The sequence below is a fragment of the Cygnus atratus genome, chromosome 4, assembly GCF_013377495.2.
Source record: "Cygnus atratus isolate AKBS03 ecotype Queensland, Australia chromosome 4, CAtr_DNAZoo_HiC_assembly, whole genome shotgun sequence".
Taxonomy (NCBI): domain Eukaryota; kingdom Metazoa; phylum Chordata; class Aves; order Anseriformes; family Anatidae; genus Cygnus; species Cygnus atratus.
In genome coordinates this window covers 50546490-50570847 of record NC_066365.1, presented here as the reverse complement: position 1 = coordinate 50570847, position 24358 = coordinate 50546490, and the positions used below count along the sequence as shown (strand labels likewise).

The following is a 24358-nucleotide window of genomic DNA, read 5'->3' as shown; positions in this document are numbered from 1 at the left end:
ATGAGGTATTATTTTTGAAAATAATCATAGTAAATTTGAGAGAAGTTTAATTTTTTAATGAAATAACACTAATAATTTTCTTGTACTAAATTGCTTGTCGATTATATACTGAATGATCTGTATTTTGTAAATATGGGAAAAAATAATGAGCATGTTCATATTTCTGATCAGCAATTAAATGCTATCTGGTAGATCCAAAGCAAATAGTCTTGGTTTTAATAGCTGGTCCTGTGCACACCTGTGGGTTCTGGATGAAGGAGGTCTGGCTGATAACCTTGCAGTTCATGTGGATCTGGCCTGGTTATGACCTTCTTTTAGTAGCTTTGACTTTTTTTTTTTCATAGGAAAGAAAATTTTGTACTCCCCTAGAAAAGTCAATTGTGAAAGTACCAGATACTCACCGTTAGCTAAAAAGCCTGCAATGTTCTGACGGAGCTGGAGGGAAGAGTAGGGGGAGACTAAGAGGTTTTGTCTTCTCTTATAGAATGACCCAGTTTGTCTAGATGTATTATTTTTACCCTGGTATTCTGCAGAAAACATGAGCAAGGAGCATTTAATGCTGGGGATTAGATTAACAGCCAGGAAGCATGAATTTTGAGGGACAGAATTAGTGGGCAAGTGAAATGCTTTCCCTTCTAAACTAGGGAAGAAAAAAACAAAGCTGATTGTTACAGAGCTCTTTGTCATGTTCAGTGGAGAGTATTTTAGTGAATTTTCAGTTTTTCCAGGCAGCAAAATGAAGGATTTTATTTAAACTGCTTCAAAGCATTTTGGAAAGTAGATGGAATGGTTAAGAACTAGAACAAAGAAAACCTCAGAGGCAATACATCGCTAACCAAATTATGGCTTTTAAATGCTGATACAAAACAATCTTGGCAGCTACTCGTTACTACCATACCTCAGGACAAATGGGCAATTAAATTCATTACATAGCTGTGCTGATTAGGTGTAGGTAAATCAAGAAGACTTGCATAGGTTAAATAATCTGCAGGGAATTCAGAAGGAAACATGTTGTTAGTTCCTATAGAAATCTGCCTTCCCAGCCACACTTAACACAGCCATGCCACAGAGAGGTTTCTTCCCCGAAAGTGCTCATTCACAACTGGAACCTCTTTTCTCATTGTGGTTGCATCCTGGAGCTATATTGTGAATTCTATTGTGAATTATATACTCGTGGCAAACAACATCCTCTTGCTATTTAAATTCCTGCAAAACAAAACCAGCAAGACTGTTAGGTTTTTAAAGCGGCAATTTTTAAACTGGAGGAGGGGGCCAGATAGAAGCCAGGCTGGCTGATGCATGAGGAGTGATATATCTTTATCATATATCTTCATATGTGTTACCTTTTTGTGAAACATTCATTATTTAAAGTTGGACAGGGGGTGGAGAGGTACAAAACAAATGGCACTGGAGAGAAACTTGCCCAGACTTGTGCACTCAAGTGATTGATCCGTATTACTTGCCAGGAGCACTTTTGAAGAAGGAAGTCATTTCATGTTCTGGAAATATATTCCAGTTTGTCAACAAGTCAGCTTTAGATAGAAAGATACACATCACAGGTGGCTGCTGCGCAGAAGGTGGGATTACTGCCTTTCCCCCTCTCCCCCTGCATGTTACCAACTGGCTGCAGATCTGTTTTCTGATGTTTGATGAGGAAATATCAGCTGAATTTTCACCATTGGTGAGTACTCTTACAGCCTTTAGACAGAAATCCCCTGTACAGGGGTGTCACTGTGCCTCCTTCCAACCTTTACTGTTCTTTTCACAGAATCACAGAACCATTCAGGTTTTAAAAAGACCTTTAAGATCGTCACATCTGACCATCACCTAACACTACAAGTCCACTACTAAACCATGCCCCTAACCACCACATCCACACGTCTCTTAAATACCTCCAGGGATAGGGACTCCACTGCTTCCCTGGGCAGCCCGTTCCAATGCTTGGCCACACTCTCTGTGAAGAAATTCTTCCTGATACCAATGCAAAACCTCTGGCACACCTTGAGGTTGTTTCCCCAAGTCCTATCACCTGTCACCAGATAAAAAAAGACCAACACCCTCCTCAATTCAAGCTCCTTTCAGGTAGTTGTAGAGAGCAATGAGGTCTCCCCTCAGTCCCCTTTTCTCCAGGCTGAACCACCCCAACCTACTCCTTAGATGTCTTATTTTCTGTGTCTCTCTTTTGCAAACACCCAAATGTTTATTAAAAAAAAAAAAAAAACAGCCAGCAGACCAATATGCCTCTCTATTATTAGTGACATGGGTGGCACTCACTTTTTGCCAACATAACTTCTTTCCTTTTTGCCTGTTTGAACATGGCTGGAGCTGGAGCTACGCTCAGAGCCACCACAAGGCCTGAGGTGGCCTGCTTGGTCTTTATTTATGGGTGTAGCTGTTCAAGTAAGCAAACAAGCTGTACACACCTGACCTTCGTCCTGCTAGGCAGTTCTTGCTGCTGATTAAGCACTGATTCCACTGACTGAAGCGTGTTACAGTGCTTTTTAATTTATTTACCGTAAGCTTCATGATATCAGCTGTTAAATTTATCCACGTCAGAGTGCTAACAACAGCCTACTGATAATTTGCCCAGCCTCCAGACAGACTATATTCTGAAGCTGAAGGCCTGGCAGGCAAGCATTTTTTTCCCATTGTGTTAGACCACCATGTTTCAAAGACGGATGCATGCTCATCACGGGATAACCCAGCAAAAACAAGCACAAGCAGGGTGCTTTGTGTACATAAACTCTCTTTTTATTGCAGGGTACTGTAGTGTATTACATATTAACTTGCAGTAATAAATGTAGTAAAACCAGTTTTACGAGAGCTTTTATAAAGGGTTCCTCATATATTATTCAAAGTCTCCATGCACATTTATATTGCAGATACAGGTTGAATTTTTTGTAGAGCATCATCTGCTGGAAAGCATTGTACTTTAGCAACACACAGACTAGAGGTAAGCTCAATGCACAGTACTATATTGTGTAGGTTTGTGTGTATAGGTCTGATATGGAGTTGAACACCCATAAATAAGCAAATTATAAAAGTAAACAGTGCTATCAGTTGGTGGCAATTCTTTTAGCAATTAAACAAAAGGATATCCTGTCACTTGAAGGAGAAACGCCTTAAGGTACTGTGTGAAGGTACTCCCAGATGTTGACACAGTAGGGTTAAGAAGTCCTTTTCCCAAGGGATGATAACTACCAAAATACTATTGCAGTAAGGGGAGTTATTAATGCCAGGAGTGAATTTGACCCAGAGATGCCATCATCTTCTCGAAATTCAATACTTGGGATGATCGATGTACTTCATTTTATTGTTACTTTTTTGTTTTGTTTTTTAATTTGTGAATGAAAAAATTAAGTTGTTCAGATATCAATCATTCTTCATCTACTGGGTTTTAAGTATTTTGTCTATGAAGTGCTATAAAAAGAAATATATTTACCTATAAATAATTCACAATACAATCACATTTAAAAAAATATTTATTTGCAGTGATCTGACTGTTTTACATAAAACAATCTCCTACTTCACTTGCATTTTCTTTTCTGTAATACATTTGTATTGACCAAAATTAAGAGTTAAAATTAGAATAATAACATTCCAAGTAGGGTTACAGACATTGTGCGTGTGAGGTCTCACAGAATTTGTTTGAGCTAGACTAATTCAAAGCATTTCTTTTTACAGCCAGATTCCAGCTTTAACTTGTCTATTAACCATTCCGGATACTTAGAGGGGAGCAGTAAAGAGGTGTGGGCATTCAAGTATGCAGCAGCAAGCCAGGAATGGGAGACAACAATAAAATTCAGGGAAATTCAGGGAGAGGTTTGAATAAAACAGTCCTTACTTGTTCTCCTTGTTTTACACAGAATTAGCAGAGAAGGTGCCTTTACCTGTGAGCAGGATTAAAGTTCTTCAGGGATGCTCAGTCCTTTCAGCTATTCAGATGTCACTTGGAAGGCACTGAAGGATGACTGCTCCCTCTGCATGCCTTGATCCCTTGATCCCGTGGTCGTGCAGTACCTGGGCAATCACCTGGGTGCTGCTCCGGCAGTTGTGTTTCCTCTGAAACACTGCTCCATTTCTTCAGTGCTTTGCAGTACAAAAGGTGTTGCCTTTAGATATGACCTCTCTGACACTTTATCAAAGTCTCTTCCATCGTTTTTGGTGCTGCTAATCAGTATTGCCCAGTGCATGAACTATATTAAGTAACAAACCATTTCTTAGTAATATTATTATGGGAATTAGTGTAGCTCTAACAAAAAGAATAAAAAAGGCTTGCATGGCAAGTAAGATTGGTTACTTCTTTTCAGACAGGAGATTTTTCTCCCTAATCAAGAAAACAAAGGCTTGAGAGCCCCAAACCAGCCTCCTCAGATATCTTTCTCAAATGAGCAGAAGTTACACCAAGCCCAAACAGCTGCTTCGCTATGTAGGATGCTGCTACTACAATTTAAGTAGAGACAGCTGTAAAAGGCTGATGTTTTCTGTGTCAACTACATTGACAGGCTTAATGCTGATTTTCCAGTAAATACACCTGTATTTAGGTGTAATTTAGGATAATTTACTGATTATCCCATTTCTGTTATATCTGTGAGTGTGTCTACTAATTCTTCAAAAGAAGGACGTCCTTCAGGTTTCTGAGAAAAAAAAAAAGCAGAGGATAAAACTAAATTAGCAGATTGATCAATTAAAGTATCCAACTTCAGAAGATCGCTATAGGTTATATATATATATATATATATGGCTATACAGGCTACTCCTTAAATATTAAATTGTATTTTATTAATACAGGATGAAGAAAAGATCAAGTTTATCACTTGAGAAAATAAATAGATAAATAAATAAATTGTGTTCTGCATGTCAGTGTGCCAGAAGTTAATAGAATGCTTCCTAAAACTGCAGCAGCATGTGCACAGACACTTTTTTCTTTTTTCTTTCTTTCTTTTTTCTTTCTTTTTTGTTTGTTTGTTTCCTTTTAGCCAGAAGCCGTATGTGGATTTATTCCCTGCAGTGGTTCACCTCTCAGGAAACCCTGATGCTCAGGTTTATTTCCTGGGCTTTAGAAAAAAATCATGTTCACTGTAGTATCACTTAATAAATTGCATCTCAGCATGGAACAACAAACTCCTGGCTGACATCAGGAAAAGAGGGGACTTCTTCCTCATCCTCCCTCTGCTGGCAGGCATCCCAATGGATGTTTGCAGTGAGCAACCATGCTATGTGCAGTTTAGGTTTCAGTCTCTTAAACTTACTTACTTAGGGGCTAAAAAAATTATACAGCTTTAAAAGATGGGCAAGAGAGGAGAGGTAGGACAAAGGAGACAATGGTAGCAACGAGATCCCCCAACTGCTCTTAGTGTATGCCTGCATATTTACTGGAAAGCATTACACACGAAGTTCTTCTGAAAGTACTTTTCATGTAAAATTAAAGATTCATTTCCTGTAGACACAGCAGGAGCGACCTCAAGGGATTACTCAGGTGGAGAAGTTGATTAAATCCATGTTTTGACACCATTATAGAACTAAATAGTTGCTGGAGAAACGGATAAAGAACATTGATGCAAGCACAGTACCAGAGTGGAGAGGGTGAAAGGGAGGTGCTGGAGCACTGTACAGACATACTGATGTGCATCTGGAAAATGGGAAGGAAAATCCACATGTAGTGGGCATATTCATTTTGTATATGAATGTGTTACGATTATCATTCAGAGGAAAGCTAGAGTGCTATGCATGACAGAGGTGTGAAAAAGGTATTACACTCGGTGCAGTAGAGAAGTGAGACTATAGTCAAATATTCAAAACTAGGGATGGTGTAGACCTATCATATAGAGTATGTGCTTCATATTTATTGGATGCAACAGTCAAAAGAAACAGAGGCTTGTAAACTTAGGCACAACTTGTGAAAAGCATAGTGATAAATACTGAGCATGCCACAAAGTAAAGGTTTTATTGCCCCAGTGGTTGAGGATTACCTTCAGATACACATTAGCAATGGAGAACAGAGTAATGTAATATCACAAGAAAGCAAGAGCAACAAACCTCATGCCAGCAGCTGTACATGACTTTGTACACAGTATGCGATGCCAAATGTGGTCGATAAAGTCGGTTTCCCTTAGAAATCTCACGGACAACTTCACAATTTGATTTACTTTCAAAAGGCATTTTGCCCTCTGTGAAGACTTCCCACATCAGCACACCTGGATGTGAACCAAAATATTTAGGACAAAACAAGACCCACAAACCCACAAGCTATTTAACAATGTGAGAAGCCCCAAAATCACTCTTTCTTTTCCATGTATTGATTAATGCATGAAAAACATGGGCAACTTGAGCTGAATGAATAGAGGAAAACAAAAAAATTTCAACTGATGTGATTCTGCTCCCATTTAAGTCAGCTAAGGTGGTGGTCCATGAAAATGAGATGAATAAGCATTTGGTTAATGGAGACTTACCAAGAACACACATATCTGTCAAAATCCAATTTTTAGATTAAAAATCTATTAAAAATCATACTCTTTCAAAAATACAGACAAGATTTGAAAAATAAGATAGATTAAAGACTAAGATAGGCAGCATCAATAAAAAATTCTAGTTTTCTCAATCACATCAGTAGTTTTAGGGAAACAATACGTTGCACATTAATCTAATCCACTCACCAAATGACCATACATCAGATTTGCTGCTGTACTTTTTGAAATGAAAGACTTCAGGAGATGACCACTTGACTGGAAACTTGGCACCTGAAGAGCTGATATATTCATCATCAATGACATACCTAAAGAATATCAGCAAATGCCATGTATTTTAATGAGACTTAAAGCGCAAGCAGCTCTGGCAGCATTTCCACAGGTGGTTTATAATTCCATAAAAATACAGTCTCAATTTATAAGCAAAGAAATTGTATCACTAATATAATACAAAATGCACACAGACACCCACACTATGCAGTTTAAAAGATTTCTATTTAAAAGAGTGACTTGACTGTGACAAGTATGTCAGAGTAAATTGTTTTAATACCATCTGTGAGACTCACAGGACAGTTGTAGTTACACCCCAGGTAAGAAAAAGAGCAACAATAAATAATTGTTGTCTCTTTTTAAAAGCAAACTTTTCAAACATTTATCACACCTGAAAACTACTGGCAAAAAGTTACACTTATTTACACAGCTGGAGCTGCTGGACTCTGCTACCCATCTTCACAGATGAAATTTCTGGCACATTGTTATTACAGAAGAAGCACAGAAAGTTTTCATCACACACAAAGAAACAACCAGGTGCACTGAAGTATAATTTTGCCCAAGGTTATGGGAGCTATGTTAAGACCTCTCAGATGAGAGGAGTTTTTGTGCCTAATACAGGCACTTAGAGGGCAACGTTTGAAAAGGCTGATCCCAACATCTATACAAACTCTGTGCATGTTTTTCCCATATTTACTTTCATGAGCAGATGACAGAGACACACTACCTGACACACTACCCAACACTTGTCACAGAAGGTATAATGCATAGGCACTTCTTAAAGCACCTTTCAAAGGAGGTCACATTGAGAGAAATTGCCTCTTTGCCTCACTTTATTATTTTTGGGGCAGGAACAGAAAGATGAGAGGTTATTTGGATAACGAATGCACAAAATAAGAGTACAAAACCAGTCAGTTTGGTGAGCTATGAATAATTAGAGGGTGTTCCCATCATCTCTCCATGGTCTCCCTGGGAAAATGCCTGTCTAAAGCCATGCCATTGGTCTCCTCTTTTTGTTAACGGGAAGCCATTCAGGTCTATTACTCTCACATTGGACCCTGACAGCCCCATGGTTTCTTACTGCATTTTACAAGGCATTTGGATGAGTCCAGACCTATGAGCCTAATTTTACCTTTTTGGCAATCAATGAAACTAGCAGGCACTGCCATGGCATAGGACAGCCTTTTAAAAAAAACAAGTATGTAGTTATGAACTGCTGGGATGTTGTAATCCTTAGGTTAGAAATAGGAGGTAAAATTTAACAGAAAAGTGGGCAACACAGCTATGCTGATCTGATGACTTCAGCCATAAGGTGGACATCACCAGCACCTCCTGCTCAGAGCCACACACTGCCTTTCAAGATCCCCACATCCAAGGTGAGCCTATTCAATCCAAAATCAGCCAGTAAGACAAAGAAGTAAAGGACTTTGTGCTGGGCTTACAAGGGGTGATGGGGCAAGATGGAAGGAGTGAGACCAATTGTTTGGCTAGCCACTGGTCATTCACTCAGCTCAGCTGTAAAATATAGTGCACCCTTTCATGGAAGTCCAGGAGGACAGAGCTACATTTCTCTGACCTGTGGTTGTCAGAGTGCATTTTGCTCTTTCTTCATGTTTGGCTGGTCCTCTCATTAAGCAGAAAAACCACTTCCCTGCTAGAGAAGCGCACATCACGCTTCCTGCCCGCGCATCCTCCCTGCCTCCTGCCTCACCTACTGAAGTCTCTAAAGGTCAGTACCAAGACCTACACCTCTTCCTGCGGGCTTTCTGTCCTCCTGGGCACTCAGAAAATTTGGGGTACTTGCTTCTTTGAGCTTCTGGCAGTCCTGTGCCTGCTGCTGCTCTGTCCGTAAGCTACTCCTGACATTTACTAGACACTTGGTTCACCTGTCTTAAATTCACTTATGAGAAGAGAACAATGTGACATCCCGTTTATGGTACAAGAGTTAAACAGCAATGTTATCACTTCAATCAAAATTCAGAAATTGAGCACAGCGGGATTCCCCAAATCAGCTCAGGAAGCAGTGAAGTTGGCCCAAGTCCTCATTACCATCGACTGAGAACAGGGCACCCACTAAACTTGTACTTCTTACCTTGCCATGCCGAAGTCGGATACTTTAACAATGTGCTCAGCATTGACTAAACAGTTTCTTGCAGCCTGGGGAAAAGGAGAGAAACATATCTGAAATCTGGGCTAAAAAGCTTTTAAGAAAAATGCAACAGATTAATTGTGTTTCAGCTCATATGGTTTATATTCTAAAAGGAGATGAGTGTCTTGCACAAAACCTAAGGAAAAAGTAAAGTTCTGTCTCCAAGTAGGTGAATGCCTTTCACTGCTGTGTAATTACACATACATAGCATATACTAGCCTGAATGCTTGCAATATTTTCATGTATGGTAAAAGAAATTTTAAGATGCAGAATCTTAGTTATCCAAGCAGGTATTTTCCTGAATGCTAGGCATTTGGGCACTCACTACCAATTTTTAAAAGTGTTTTTGTGACCTCTTTGTTCCCTGTGTATGAGAGGTAGGGCAGACAAGCCACCCATTTATCCCAGCATCAAGGTAAGGCAGTAGGGAGCAGAAGAAATGTGGATGGAGAAAGATTCTGTTGAAGTCTTACAGGACACGTTAGTGGCCCACAGAATTCAGTGGCATGTTGTATATCATCAATATTTACTGAGAACCTCAGAAAACCTATTGTACTTACTAAATCACGGTGAATGAACCTATTTCTTTCCAGATACTCCATCCCTTCACACACATCCTGGCATATGCTCAGCAGCAGGTCTCTGCTGAGTTTCCCCCGTCTCTGCCGTAGGTAGTTGAGCAGGCAGCCGTTCTCCATGAACTCAGTCACTACATAGAGAGGCTTGTGGCGTGTGCACACTCCGTAAAGTTGGACCAGCTTCGGGTGGGAGAGTTTCCTGTTCAGGATTGTATTTCAGTCAGGTGATCGTCTGCTCTTGGCAGATGACTAGACTTTTCATTCTCATGATGATACTGAAAAACACTTTCAGTACTTGCTAAACATCCTTCAGTTCAGCTGGCCTTGGAGTTGTCCCACTACCTAACACATTTCTGCATTTTCCTCCAAAAAGTTCTGCAAGATCATCATAGTCCCTCCAATACATAACGGACAAATGCAACCTTGATATGGATAATATGAAATGGAGAGGTCTAACTATGTTTGGTTTTCAGGCAGGGACACGAGCTGCTGCAAGTGTTCTCCTCAGCTTCCACCTCCTTCTATGGCCATGCCAAGAGCAGGTCTGGATACTTCTGTAATTTGCAAAATTAGCAGAAATGGCAATACAGTTTCTTAGAAGCTTTACTTAGGCATGAACTCTGCCTGTGCTCCCAGAAGCACTGAACTATGGATGAAAGAACAGCTGTAGGAGCAACTACCAGCACATTTACCACCTGCTAACCTCCACCATGCAAAGCAGCGCACACTCTAAAAAAAGACTCTGGTGATGGGCATAGTAAGCACCTGCTTAGGCCATTACATCAACCTTTCTGTCCTTCACATCCACTATTCCCATCACAGTGGCTTTGGTTGCTTGTTTTAAATGGAATTAGGTGATATTTTTTTCTTGGTCGTCTTCATGTCAACTATCAGATAGAATACTTTTGTACTTACATCATCACTTTGGCCTCCTCAATGAAATCGTCCTCAGACATTGCACCTTCATTGATTGTTTTGATGGCAACTTTGATGGTTGCTTTCCATTTACCCAGCTGAACGACTCCAAACTGCCCACGCCCAAGCTCCTTCATAAACGTCAGTTCTGATGGGTTTAATTCCCACTCCTCTATAAAAGCAACCTGATGTTACAATAGTCTGGGAGACACGCCTTGCTATTTGCAGATAATGCATGCAGCGAAACTTCATAACCCTTCATCAGTTTTAGCATGGGTTTTAAATATCTGGAATTTTCCACATGTATGTGTTTAGACGTGAATGTTATTTTGCAGCTTGTAGGATGTGACTGCTGTGCAAATTGCTTAATGCTGGAATGCGTGAGGCTTAAAGATAAGGCAAGGTTTGGACTACCTCTTAGAACTTTTTTAGCATTACCATATGTGACGTTTTTAACTCTAAACCAGTTCCGGGGGATAGTATAGCTACAGAAATAGTTACTGGCTGCTTCCATTGTATTAACCAAAATAGTTCTGCCCTCCAGAAATATTAAGCCTTGATATTGATGGAAACATTCACAGCAAATATATATGCTTTTGGACATTCCTTTATATATATACATATATATATGTTTATATGTACGTATCTACCAGCTAATACTAGCTTCCTGATCTATGTACACAGCACTGGTATTTACTGCTTGTTTACTAGCAATGTGTAAGATTTCATTCATTTCATTTCCCCATAAATAATATTAATTTCAATTTCATTGACATTTAAATAAATAAAATACCCTTTGAAAATCTGTTAAGTGTATATCTAGGTCTGCTTACAATAGTCCAGATAGCTCTGAAATGCACTAGTGGTTGTAAAAGAAGCCCGACACTGACTAAATTGCAGGAATTGAGTCACGTCTCATTTAGTTCTGATACCTTATGAGGAAATGCGTGTCTGATTCTCGTGATTATGAAGCTGTTTATGTGTTAACTTACGACTGGGAAATTTCACTGACACAATTATTAGCTGGATGAATGTGATCTCAATTCTTGCCTAGACAGAAACCTAAATCTCCAGTGAAACAAGATAAAAAATTTACCGTAACTAAATCCAGCTGTTGCTGGTGAAGAACATCCAATTGATCCAACTGGATGTCGGAGACGAGTGATAAGACCTGCAGGAAACAAAGTACCAATATTCTGTTGGCCAATTGCACCATTTTAAAGTATGCTACATCACATCTTTTCTCAAAAAACATAAAAAATAAAAAAATAATTGATATAGATACCTTATTTCTTGAAGTTACTTTTTCTTACAACTTCTCACTATAGTGAAGAAATAGAAGAGGACACTACCTTTTTCCAGCCTGCCTAATAAGCTACTGTTTCAGAAGACAAATACTGTTTTCAAAATTCTAAGTAATTGCTTCTCTTTGTTTGTTTGTTTGTTTGTTTAAGTTTTATTACTAGATCTATGACAATACCATCTTGGGATACCAGCTGAGATCTAGCCAGTGCTTGTACAAACATACATAATCAGACAATTTCTATCTTGAAGAAATGATATTCAAAATTATTGTTTAATTAAGTAAATTGTCTATTAATATGTTGCACTCCTGTACTCTACTTCAAACTTCAGACCACTACGAAAGTATCTATATTTTAATACAACCAGAAGTGACATTCTTGCTTGCTTGTACAGTGTTAGTGATCCTACGTAATACTACATGAGCTCTACAATACTACATCACCAACCTAAACAGTCTCCTAAGTACGGTTTCTCAGGATTGTTTCCCACTGCAAGAAATATTTTTGTGTCTGACATTCCTTTTTCTCTCAATTTATGAGCCAACGGTACCAGCGAGCACATCCCTTTCTACTTTCCTACTTTTCAACCTGAAGAGTGTCTTTGCTTTTTTAAAGCTAGCTCATTGTGCTCACCAAGGACGACCTGCATGCATTCACTCATTCTTCCTGATGTTACTTTCAGATTCTTTTCTGTTTCATGGATTTTCTACTATCCCTTTCCCTCAGGAGAAAGGCTCTGTCCATTCCCGTCTCTTCCTGCCTCACTTGTGTGAGGGGCTCTTTGCGTTTTCCTATCTCCAGCCATTCAGGGTTAAAAATGTTTTATACCATATTAAAATGATAGGCAGAACCAAGATGAAGGGCAATTTTTAATGCTAGAAATTATAAATGGCTGCTATGAGCCAACAACTAAAGGTGGCTGACACTGGTAAGATGCAAGCTAGTGTTGGAGAGTCCTTGTGCTCCCCATTTCTGCCTTTTCTTTGGAGGGGGTGTGCATATGTGCCAAAATCAATAAAAAGCTGCCTGCTGATGCACAGAATAGCTCCTGTTTTTCTTAAATTCTATACATGCAAGTCACTGGGTTATAGGCAAGGAAAGAATTATGATCACATTTCACGCAAGTCTCATTCAGTCAAATACGAACCAGCAGAATACAGAGTAGGTAAGTACATAATGCTTCTAGCTTTGTAAAATTAATTTCATTCAAGTATATGAGTTCGGTAGACTCATTCCTCCCCTGACATATGCACATTGCAGCTACAACTTCAGCAGAAAGGATCACGGCATACTTGAATTTGTTAGCAACAGAAAAACTTCTGTCTCTTTTTATAAGGAAATGACTAGTGGAAGAGTCGCTTCCAATCTTCCAAAGTCCTGACGAGCTTCAAAGCATCAGCAGTAATACCTTGACAGCTTATATCCATTACCTGCAGCATTGTGTCGATGATATTGGATGAGTTCAGGAACAGATGAGAAGAGATATTTTTCTGCTACGTAATATTGTTCCAGGTGGTTTTTCTTAATTTGATAATGCCGAATGTCTCCACTGTGACTTCTGAAATCAACAAGAGATTATGATTTTCAGCAAAAATAATTGATACTATAACCTAAGTAAATTTTACTTGAAAAGCACGCACACAAAAAATCTGAAAACTTGGGATGCAGTTTCCTAATTAAAATGACTGCACATAGTTGGGATACTGTTTCAGGGAGGAAAAAAAAGGCTTCTTGAGTAGGTCTCTTTCCCAGCTTTGGGAGATAGCATTGTCCTGCTTTTGGCTGGGATAGAGTTAATTTTCTTCCTAGTAGCTGGTGTGGTGCTGTGTTTGGACTTAGGATGAGAACAGCTGACCCAAAGGGACCAGAGATTTGTCCCACACCATATGGCCTCATGCTGAACAATAAAACTGGGGGGGTTGGCCAGGGGAGAGTCTGCCAGTGCTCAGGCACAGGCTGGGCATTGGTCCATGGGTGGTGAGCAGCTGCATTGTGCATCTCTTGTTTTGTGTATTCTTTTATCAGTACTATCATTTCTATTATTATTTTCCCTTCATCTTCTGTCCCATTAAACTGTCTTTATCTCAACCCCCAATTCTTTTACTCTTCCCTTTTGGTGGGTGGTAGGAGGGAGCGAACGGATGGCTGTGTGGGGCTTAGCTGCCTGTTGTGTTAAACCACAAGGTGTGTTGTGTGTTTTAGTGCACAAGTGTTTATCCCTGTATCATTGCATCCATAAGAAGCAGCTGTAGCATGGAACAGATGTAGGAGAGCTGAGGGATAGCCGTAGGGGACTGCTACAGATGTGAGGGGAAAGCGAGCCCAATAACAGTCCTCCAGCTGAAGGAGCAAGACTGTACAGTGAGGAGATTTTAGGAGAAAAATGGGAGATATTTTGGGACCACCAAGGAGCCTTGGAGTAATTTACGCTGAGCAGAGCCTGCTGAGAAGAAAAGCAGTTTGATGCGGTGGCCAAAGGCTGTGGTAGCATGGAGGGGCAGCCACAGCACTTGACATAAAAATTGACAAGATGGGAATGTGAGGTCTTACTGCCTGTGTTACATGGGTGGGATAAGCAGCCTTCACAGCAGATTATTTGAGCATTTCTATGAGTGCATGTCTTAGCAAGGCATTGGCACCCTGCCCCCCAAGACCTACTGCCCACCACCAGCACTTCGGCATACAGGGGTATTACCTCAGAGAGCTGCAGTGCCCTCTGAACAGCCCCCCAGTGTTTCACTGCTGCTGTGCACCACATACCCAGCCTGCCCACCTATCCCAAGTAGCTATAGGGAAGCTCTTCCTTCACACTTTGAGTCAAACCGTAACCATTCGGAGCAACTCACCCTTTAGACCGTGAATACACCGACAGTGTAAGGAGTCCCTGTTGGCTTGAATCTCTGACAACAAATGCACCTTCTTTGGACTGAAAATAAATCCAGGTAGAGTTATTTTCTGCCTTTGAGCTCGAATAAAAGTCCTTTGAAATAGGACTTGCAGCTGATCACCAAATTCTGTGGAATACCTATGACTACCAGGGAGGGTGATAAAGCAGTGGTGAACAGGAATTGACAGCCAGGTACATAGCAGAGCAAAATCAACCGAGCGAAAACACCAAATGCCAGACCATTTCTTGGAGCTAAATATTTTAGGTGGATTATACTCTTCAGTGTAAAGTGGTGAAAATTCTTTTATTAAATATAAATATACACAAATCACCAGAAAAAAAATATGTCGTAAAACAGTTCTGAGGTATTCTTCTCTAGTTTGTCTTGCCCAAGCCCTGTGTTAGTCTTTGAGCTTAATGAATTTAACTGAGATAGATATTTTCATAACTGATAAATGGATTGCTGGCTCTGTACATAAGGAAAACACAGGGGTTTTGTTAAGCTCTGCCACCTTACTAACTTACTTACCATGTGGATTTCAGTCATCAGTGTTTCATACCACAGAGAAGTACAGTAAACTCCGTGTAACTCGATTTATCCAGTAGGGAAAATCTACACGGAATTTGCTGGGACTACTACTTAAAATTTTGGGAAGTCTGGACAGTCTGCACTGTACATTCTCCCCATAAAGCTATCTCTTTGTTTTAAATCACCTGCTCTTACTGCATGCTGAGCAGATTTGGATTTGACTGTTGAAATGCTCTTGATGCCGCTACTGATAAATCTTTGCAGATATCATTAATTCTATGTATAAGCAGAGTTACCTTCTGTTGCAAGAGCAGTTCTGCCTGGCTTCTGTTGATGTTTTTGCAGTACCACCTGCAACAAGAAGACAAGTTTTCCTTTAACTTCAGCCAGTAAAATATGTTTGCTCTGCTTCACAGAAGGCAAGGTTTAGTCTTAATCGTTGAACGGTTTCCCATCAAAAAACCTGAACAGAACTATTGTTGTATATCAAGCGTCTCTTAATTTGGAATTACTTCATTAGATCATTGTACATACGACAACTACTTTCCCCATTGACTGATTCACTGTGATTAAGCATGAGGTCACACAAAAGAGAAAAACAGGAAGCAGTTACGCCAGACCGTGATGAAATTTACAGTCAGGCTCACTGCTTCAGCCCTCACTTCACTAGAGTTTTGCTGAATTTTACTCTTCTCTCCAGGAAACCAGACTGACTTGATTATAACTAACTTCCAGTCAATTAACTATACATTCACAACAGGAAGAGATCAGAATATAGACACATTATGTAGTGAGCCTACAGAAATAGGAAACATCTGGATTCTGTCTTTATGGTTTACGCTGTTGAAGTCCTTGGTGTCTGTAACTCCCTATTATATACTCCAAGTAGATAAATCAAAATGGTTAATTCATTCTAAGAGTAAAGTTCTGTAACAAAAAAAAAAAAGAAAAAAAAAAAACAGAAAAAAAATGAAAAAAAAAAAAGAGAGCTTTCAATAAAGAAAACACCTGTTCATATCTAGTAAAGACTGAAGGGTCAAGCACTGAAATGTACCACACCATTTTTAGAAAAGAAAGCACAATCATCATTTTCAAGGGTACTTACTCGTATGTTTCTAAATTACTTTTCTTGTTCTCGGTAACATAGTTGCTGGGAATTAGGCCTTCATTCCTGAAAAAACATATTGAGGATATTGTTATAGTCAGATGTAAAATATTAATAGCATTAAGGTAAGCATCTTACTTTTATTGAATGACAAAAGTTATTTATATTATTGGCTATATCTTTAGATACTGAATTCCAATGTGGGAATTGAATAAAAGTCTTAAGTCCATTCATCCCAGGCAAAATCTTTCCGCCCCACAACTTTGGAGGGCAACTGAAATGAGAAAGTCAGCTGGGATAGGTACTTACAGAGTGCTAAGAACAGCATATTAAGGAAAATTTTCAGGCTAAATCAAAGCAAAATTTAGAAAAAATGACATTTCTTCCAAACCAGAAGCCACTTGCTTTATTTCTAGCCTTCTAACTGTACCTTTAATATGAAGAAATATAAAATGTGTGCTTGCATGTATATACAAAATAATAATCCAGTGGAATCTCACTGGAAATCTGAGTTGAGAAAAAGTATTTAAAGGATGGTTCTGAATGAAAAAGAGATAGTTTTATATAATCTGTAACAACTCCTAACATCAGATTACAGGATACACTGAAGAAAATGTGAAGGAGAAAGGGGAACAACAAAAAACAAACATAAATGTGGAAATGTCACTAAATGAAGTTATCTAGCTCTCTAACATGTCCAAGAATTCTGGATGAGGGGTTTTGTTTCAGGCAAGTGTCTTACCATTACCTGTGGTCTTTATAAGGTCTTAACACACAACATTGTAAAGCACTTAAAACACATAAAGTTGGATTTTCACATGGCTTAAGACCCCAGTGGTTCATATAGTCCTCAAATGTCCTTATGTTGCTCAGGAACTTACTAAGTCTAGGACTTAATTCTACATTCCCACCAGACAGGAGATGCCATACCAGTTCTTGGAGTACCAGACACTGCCCAAACTCTTGCCCATTAATCCATGCCCCTTGTATATATCTGGACACTTTCAAACCTCCCCTAAAGTTCATGTATCTTGTTCTATCTGCCTACAGGGTTGTAGGATAACCCCACAAGGGTTGTTTTAGGTTCTTCTTTCTGTGTAGGAAGAGAGAATGAAATTAGATGCCCACTCTCTTACCCATGCTGGTCTCTTGCCTTCCACCAGTGGGGATCATACTGTTCAAGGATAATGTATTCTTCTGACTTCTTGAGTGTTAAATCAGACGGTCCTCTAGCAAAAAAGTCATATAGTGCAATAACTTTGACATTTTTTGTGTAGTCTTCCAAGGCCTCAGCAGGTAGAGGAGGTAACGGCTTGTTCTTCACACGCAATTGCCTCTTACGCTAGTGGAAAAAAGGTATCTTTCATAGTTAGTCTTTTTTCCCTACTACTTCTTGTTTAATTCCCCTACTGCTATAGCATCTCAGTAACTGAAAGGAACTAATCATGGTCATTACCTCCCATTGTAAAGCACCATCACCATGTCACTTGTAAAATAGCGAGACTCACATCTGAGTAGTTTGGTATCAAAGCCAAAATTACACTGGAAAGTAAAGTAAATAGACAAGCCATCTTCCTAGTCTCCCTCCCCACTCTTTGGGTGACTTCTACACAATATGAATGCTGGGACAACTCAGTGTAAATTATAAGAGCAGCATTGCAAACAGTGGAGTTACTCTGTCTGGCAATTTGGCCATTTATCTGAAGAATTAGTATGGAGAGTGCTGCAGACATTCTTAGCAAGTGAGCAGGAACAGTCTTTTTCTTATGCATCAGGCTAGATTTTAGCTTTGCACTCAGTTATGCTTTGAAAATTCAGATTCATTCAATTTAGATCTAGCAAAACAAAGGTGGACTTTTCACATGCAGCTGAGCAAGGTGAGATTGCATCTGCCCAACAGACCCACCCTTACCACCTCCATCACCCAAACCCTAAAGCTGGAGAAGAAATCGCCCTTGTCCATGCCAGCGAGCTTGGGAAACCACAGTGTGACCCTGGATTTCATCAGTATGAATCTTTGCATACCTTTACTTTATAATTTTAATGCAACAAAGCAACCTACATGCTCAAGAGTTGGTTACACCTCTGCTTGTTTTGGTACTGAGTCACTGGATGGCACGTCACCCCAATTTGTGTTAAACCTGACAAAATGTTACTTACCCTGCACTTCCAAGTAGATGCATAGGAAACCTCTGGTTGTGAGGCTGAGTACTGGGTCACCAGGCCAGTATCAGGGTCCAGGTTCATTTTTGTTCTCATTGCTCTAATATTGAAGAACATTAAGTATTTTTGTGAATATGTCATACTGAAAATATGGATATATAAGCCCTCATTCATATTAGGGATGTGTAGGGTAAAGTTTCTGTAAACTTTTGTGTAATTAACAGTTCTACTGAAAATAGACTTTTAAAAGTCTATTATGTATAGACATTTCAATCATCCTAATTGCTGAAAAGCAGAAGAATTTCACATACCTTTTTTGCACTGTGCAGCAGCAGCAGCAGCAGAAAACAGACTGGATGGTGTGATCTGTGAACAAGAACATTTTCCATATTTGTAGTGGTCCTGTTTGCTTGTTTACAGAATTAAGGACTACTTAGCTCTATTATTAGTTCTGTCTTGCTGTGAGGTATGTGGCAAACCATTAAGACTAAATTTGCATGAAGCAAATAGAGCAGAGCTTTCTTCCCACCCCAGCTATATGTGTCCACTGTCTCCCTTACAATGTCTTTTAATTATGAGGCCATATTATGTATTAAATCTGCTCACTAAATCAGAAAAAAAAAAAAAAGGCATCATCAGCCAGATCAGTACTAATCTAACTGATCACATTGCCCCATGCAAGCTCTAACCTGTGCAATGAAAGGGATGGGAACATTGTCAGTGACAAGAGGCAGAGAAATGTCCACTTTCAGCAATGACAGAATTTTTAGATCATTTGAGCCAAATACAAAACCACATCTGCATGACAAGCTTTTTCTTATTCTGAGATTTACTAAGGAAACAAAATACATTCAGTTCTTTGAATTAATACTGATTTTCTTGGTTCTGTTCCAGCCATTAATATAATTAGCCAAGGTTTAAAATGTTATCAAAATAGGCACTTTAAACTTACGTGCCAAGTAGTTGATAATCCAGAGATAAATACAGTAGACACAACACAACATCATATACATCATATATTTTCAGAAAAGTTTTATAGTGTATCTTGTATGAGCAGCAGGTATATTTTCAGCTGATTTTATATAGATTAGAAGGCACTAAGAAGATTTTAAACTGGTAAATAAATGGTTAACATCTGCTCTGTTCCACTTCCATGCAGGCTCTGCTACAGAGGCCATACTATAAGAAGAGGCCTTAGAAGTTTTTTGAAGTAAGGTTCCTGAGGTCTCTGTATTTTGTTGCTTTATTTTGTTAGCAGTTGTACTTGGTGATCTTGAAGGTCTTTTCCAATCATTCATTCACATGATGATCGTTCACATGATGTTCCCTTGTACAGTCCCACCATGTCTTCATGTTTTTCTCTCATAGTATTTTTGGTTTGTTAATCCTAATGACCTAATCTAGCTTGGAATAAATAAGATGTTTCTTCTGGTGTTCTGTAAGAATTTTTGCCAATGCCTTTTACCAATGCTTCAACAAAGTGTGCCGAGAGTGTTAATCCTACTACTCAAAGCATTAAGTAACCTTACTGCACAATGAAATGTAATTATTTTCTCTGTAAAGGTACATAATTTAGCACATCTTGCACTAAAAGAAGAAGAGAATATCAGAAGTCAAAAAGATTAGAGGGAAATCAGTTCTTAGTTGGAAGAAGAGACCTATCTCATATGTGTTTTGGTTAGCGTATTTATCATGAAAGTTGTGGGGCAATTTCCCTTAGACTGTTGCATCCTGTGAAGAACCCATCGTGTGGGAAGCAGACAGACTTACATTAATCATAAGACACTATCGACTGTTTGATAAAAGTTTCCACTGACGGCTATGCAAAATAGACCAATTACAAATACCCAAGCCAGCTGACACCAACAATTTTCTTTAAAGAAACCAGGCAAAACATTTGAGCAATGTAATTTATTTGCTGCATGGTTTTACAGTTTATTAAACTGTCCCTCAGCTGCTTAATACTATAGTAGTTTAATTTTGCCTGAATACAGTCTCTAGCATTGTTGTATAATACTTAATGTCTTAAGTGAGAACAAGCTTGGAATGAGCAATCCCTCTCAAAAAGTCAGCTGGGAAATGTTTCTGTTTTATTAACATTGCTTTAAAATAATGTTCTCTGCTCCTGAAAAAAATAAAATAAAATAAAATACTGGAGTGTCAGGGTGTTAAGGAGTGTCTGTAAAGCAGTATGAATGAATGCCTTGGAAGCATATTACATGATAGCGTGGTCTTGCAAGTACAGGGGTCTTTGGAGGGATCTATTACAATTTCATTCAAAAAAGGGGTGTTTAAACTTCACTACAAATAATTACATGCTACTTACCAAACTTTCCCAAATATCTTGAGACAGAATTGTGTTTGTCCCCTGACCTAGACTGTCTTAGGTTCCCATTTTTTTTTATAATCAATTTTAGGTTTCATAAAACAGTGAACAACACGGGTGAAAAAATTCCTGTGTCTCTTTTACTTCAGCCAGTGCCATGAAGTTTAATTAATGCTTGTACAGTATTTCATGACGTACAAAAAGAAATAGGACATTTGAAAGCTTGTCTATTTCTTTTGATTGCTTCTGGTCTAATTAAATATATCATTCCTCATTAGATGACTTGCTGTCCTTATAGAACAATTACCAGAAATATTTAGAAGAAGCACTGCAGAGTTTCAATATAACTTGAGAACAACGTTCTAACAAGATTTTAAGGATTTGTCCTTTACGATGAAAGCAAGGAGTTCAGGCTGATGTTATGCACGTGTAAGCCTGTCTCGCTTTTCCATGAGTCTAGAGATTTGAATAAATTTCTGGAGCAAGCTCAGGAATTCTTTTTGCCTTCAGCAAATTTCAGACTTGCTCTGTTAAGGAATGCTTTTCATGTTTGACTCCCCTTTACTATGCTAAAAGCAACTAGCAATACACAAATGTATGTGATGTTTTATAAAAGCACCCCAAGCATATGATATTAAGTATTCAATCTCTTGTCTGGTCCATAAAATCACAGGAAAGGCATAGGTTAAAGCTGTCGTTACAATGCTTCCTGGGACACATGCTTTATTTGGTGAGTGATTTTTTATGGCTAGAGTGTCTAACCAATTAAAGATTACAAAATACGACCAAGGCTATAGGTTAAGGCTCAGGTTAGACCAAGGCTGTGGGCCCAACAAGCCCATTCTGCACTGAGTTTCTGGGTCCTGAGGAGCAGCACGGTTCTATAAAGTTCCTGTCTCCCACCTCTCCCTACTGGGGTATTTTAAGGATCAAATCAAGGCCTATCAATCCAGCAGATATTCACTATCTTAAAGGGTGAACATTTCCAGCTCTGAAAACACACCAGCCTTCACACATCCGTTCCCTGCAAACTCCCTTCTGAAATTCTTCTGCACATACACTACTCCTATTGCACTTGTAAAAAGAATTCGGTAGAAATTAATGAAAGCATGAATTAACGCAGCGTAAGCTGTTAATTTCTATTTAGAAATTTCTGAGTTCTGTGAGGAAATATTGTCAGGGATTGCTGACAGACAGCGGCCTGGAGCTCTATGGAACTGAACCACGGGTCTTCAGAGTAGGCCCTGCTTTAGTTAAACTGGAGTCAGACTGGAAATTTTGACCTGATGGATTGGAATTTCAGCATCTCAAACAAAGATCAGTGCATTAATTTTTGCATTGAATATCCTCCCTGGTCATTGGTAAGCTTCTTGCACTTGCACAACACTTTCTCTCCTCTTGATTAAAATCATATTATTTCAGCTCATAACTCACTGCTATTGAACCTATGATGTTATTTGGTTGTGTTTGTTTTTCTTGTTGGTTTGTCTGTGTTTTTTTTTGTTTTTTTTTTTGACAGACTTGGCCAACACTGCAAACCATGAAAGCTTTGAGACACTGAATAATTTGATTAAACTGGCTTACATCTTGATCTTCTGTGAGCAACACAGGAAGATCTCTACGTGTAGGGCTGCCTCCAGGTGCCGCAGCAACGTTCACTGCAGTGCTACAGGAAGTCTGCGTTTCCTGCCTGAAGCTTCTCGGGGTTGCACACGCCCTCCTGTAACTGAGGCTCTTCCTTCCTTTATTTCTCTTCTTCTATTCAAAAGCCGTAAGTCAAAATAATAAAAAATACTAAAACACCACCCACCCCTGCATTTTCAGGCAAAAAAATTGCTAACTTTTCCGACACAAATAAGAAATTCAAAGTAGATTCCTAGAAGTTAGAGTTTTCAATGCTGCTTCTTGTTTTCCTTTCTGCTATTCCCTAACTCAAACCACAGGACTCAATGGAATAATTCTGATTTCCTTCAATTTTCAATCAAGGACCTTTTCTTAAGCAAAACACTCTGCATTTGTCAAATATTGTTAGAATCACATACATACTATTAGGCCTTGATCCCCTGGTCACTCTGACATGATCATCATTTAAAAATTAAGCGGTGATGGTATCAGTGAGAGCTGTACTTCAGCAAGAAGAAAATCACATTTCGCATTGCATTTTGGATCCCATTTTTTGAAGAGAACAGCAAGACCAGTAAGATCTATTATATGAATGACAGACTTACTGCTTGGACAGGACACAGGAAAGAGAGATTGTCTAACGGAAGAAAATATTCAATAATTTTTAACAGCAAATTTTTTGTAAGTCTGTTAAAATAAATCAGTCATGGACCCATCGCTGTTATCAGGTCCTGCTTCCCTGTTTCCTACATAACCAAACATTTTCCCAAAACTTCCAGAGAAATTGGTCAAATCTTGCTTCTTTTAAATCCACTGAAGGAAGATTTCTCCAGCACCCACAGCCCCGCTAGACCTTTCAGCCCACATTTCCTGAGTTATGTCAAAACATAAGCTACCAAAACATATATTCGGCTTTGATCATCAGGAAGCATAACTCATCATGAATCAATTAAAGTGGGTAACTTAATACCTACGTTTAAATCAAACAAGACAAGAATTTAGGCTGTTGAATCTCCTTCTTTAATGAACCTTCTTCTTTAATTGCGTAGAGAATTTTCTCTCTCCGATTTATGATGGAAGTTTGCAATCTCAACGTTCAGCCATTCTGCAAATAATTCAACATGGGAACAAAAACGTATCCCATTTCATTGCTTGTGTCTTTTTCTTTCCGGAAATGGCTAGATTAGGAGGAAAACGCTTGTTTTTAAGAGCGTCATATTATCTTTCTGATGACAGAATAACAAGTATGAGTCCCAATGCTAGTAAAGAGCTACGATAACCTATAGGATGATGTCCAAAATTAGACATTTTAGCATGCACAGTTTGAAAAGAGAAAAGATACCATGGGAAGGAAAGCATGTGAAAAAAGTGGAAATCCTAGGAAAGTGGTTTTCAAGCTGGCCTTACAAATATCGAGCTTAAAATTTTGCAGCTGATATTTTTATAACCAACTTAGAGGCCTGAAAAAGAATTCTGCCTGTGCACAATTGAGCAGATGGGATGCTAGAGGAAGAAGAAAAAGATTGGGCTGTAGTGAGGTGAAACAGCTGTTTGCTTGAAAAGCTGAAATATAGTCCCAACAAAACCAAAAAGGCACAGTGAAAACATGGAAGTCCTTCGCAATGGCCCATTGCCGCCAGTAGGTGTTCTACATCCGAAAAAAAACAGAAAGAATGCTTCAGGTTGATAAAATTATCTGTGTGGCCAATTCATACGCAATTTTCCTCCTATCTTCAGTTATGCCTCACTAATTTGTAGTCTTGGGGAAATAGTATTAAAGGACTTGACGAAAGCAACAGGTTAGAGATGAGTTTTTATCTTTTGCATGTTATAATTTTATTATTTCATAAGCTTCTTGGCTTGAGCTTGTTTTTCTGATTCACTGTGTTTCAAAGCACTAGTAATTTTGAAATCGCTGCAGTCCCTTTACAGCATGTGCATTTTTGTAGCATGTTCTGCACAGAACTCTCATGCTCGCAGCAGGGGTAGCTTAACTCTATGCGATACTACACTGAGAAAAAATCAAATCAGCTTTACCCATC

At 39.0% G+C, this 24358-nt stretch overlaps 1 protein-coding gene across 1 annotated transcript; it reads right to left on the bottom strand.

Annotated features, from left to right (window-relative positions):
* Nucleotides 1–4568: 4568 nt before the first annotated feature.
* TXK (TXK tyrosine kinase) lies at nt 4569–18749 on the bottom strand. Its single transcript, XM_035550428.1, has 14 exons — nt 18679–18749; nt 18365–18467; nt 17341–17546; nt 16205–16270; nt 15396–15450; nt 14530–14609; nt 13114–13241; nt 11476–11550; nt 10380–10551; nt 9447–9663; nt 8830–8894; nt 6657–6775; nt 6040–6197; nt 4569–4637 (listed from the first exon to the last, which is right to left on the bottom strand). Exons 1-14 carry the CDS (start codon nt 18747–18749, stop codon nt 4569–4571), a joined length of 1584 nt encoding a protein of 527 aa, XP_035406321.1.
* Nucleotides 18750–24358: the final 5609 nt, after the last annotated feature.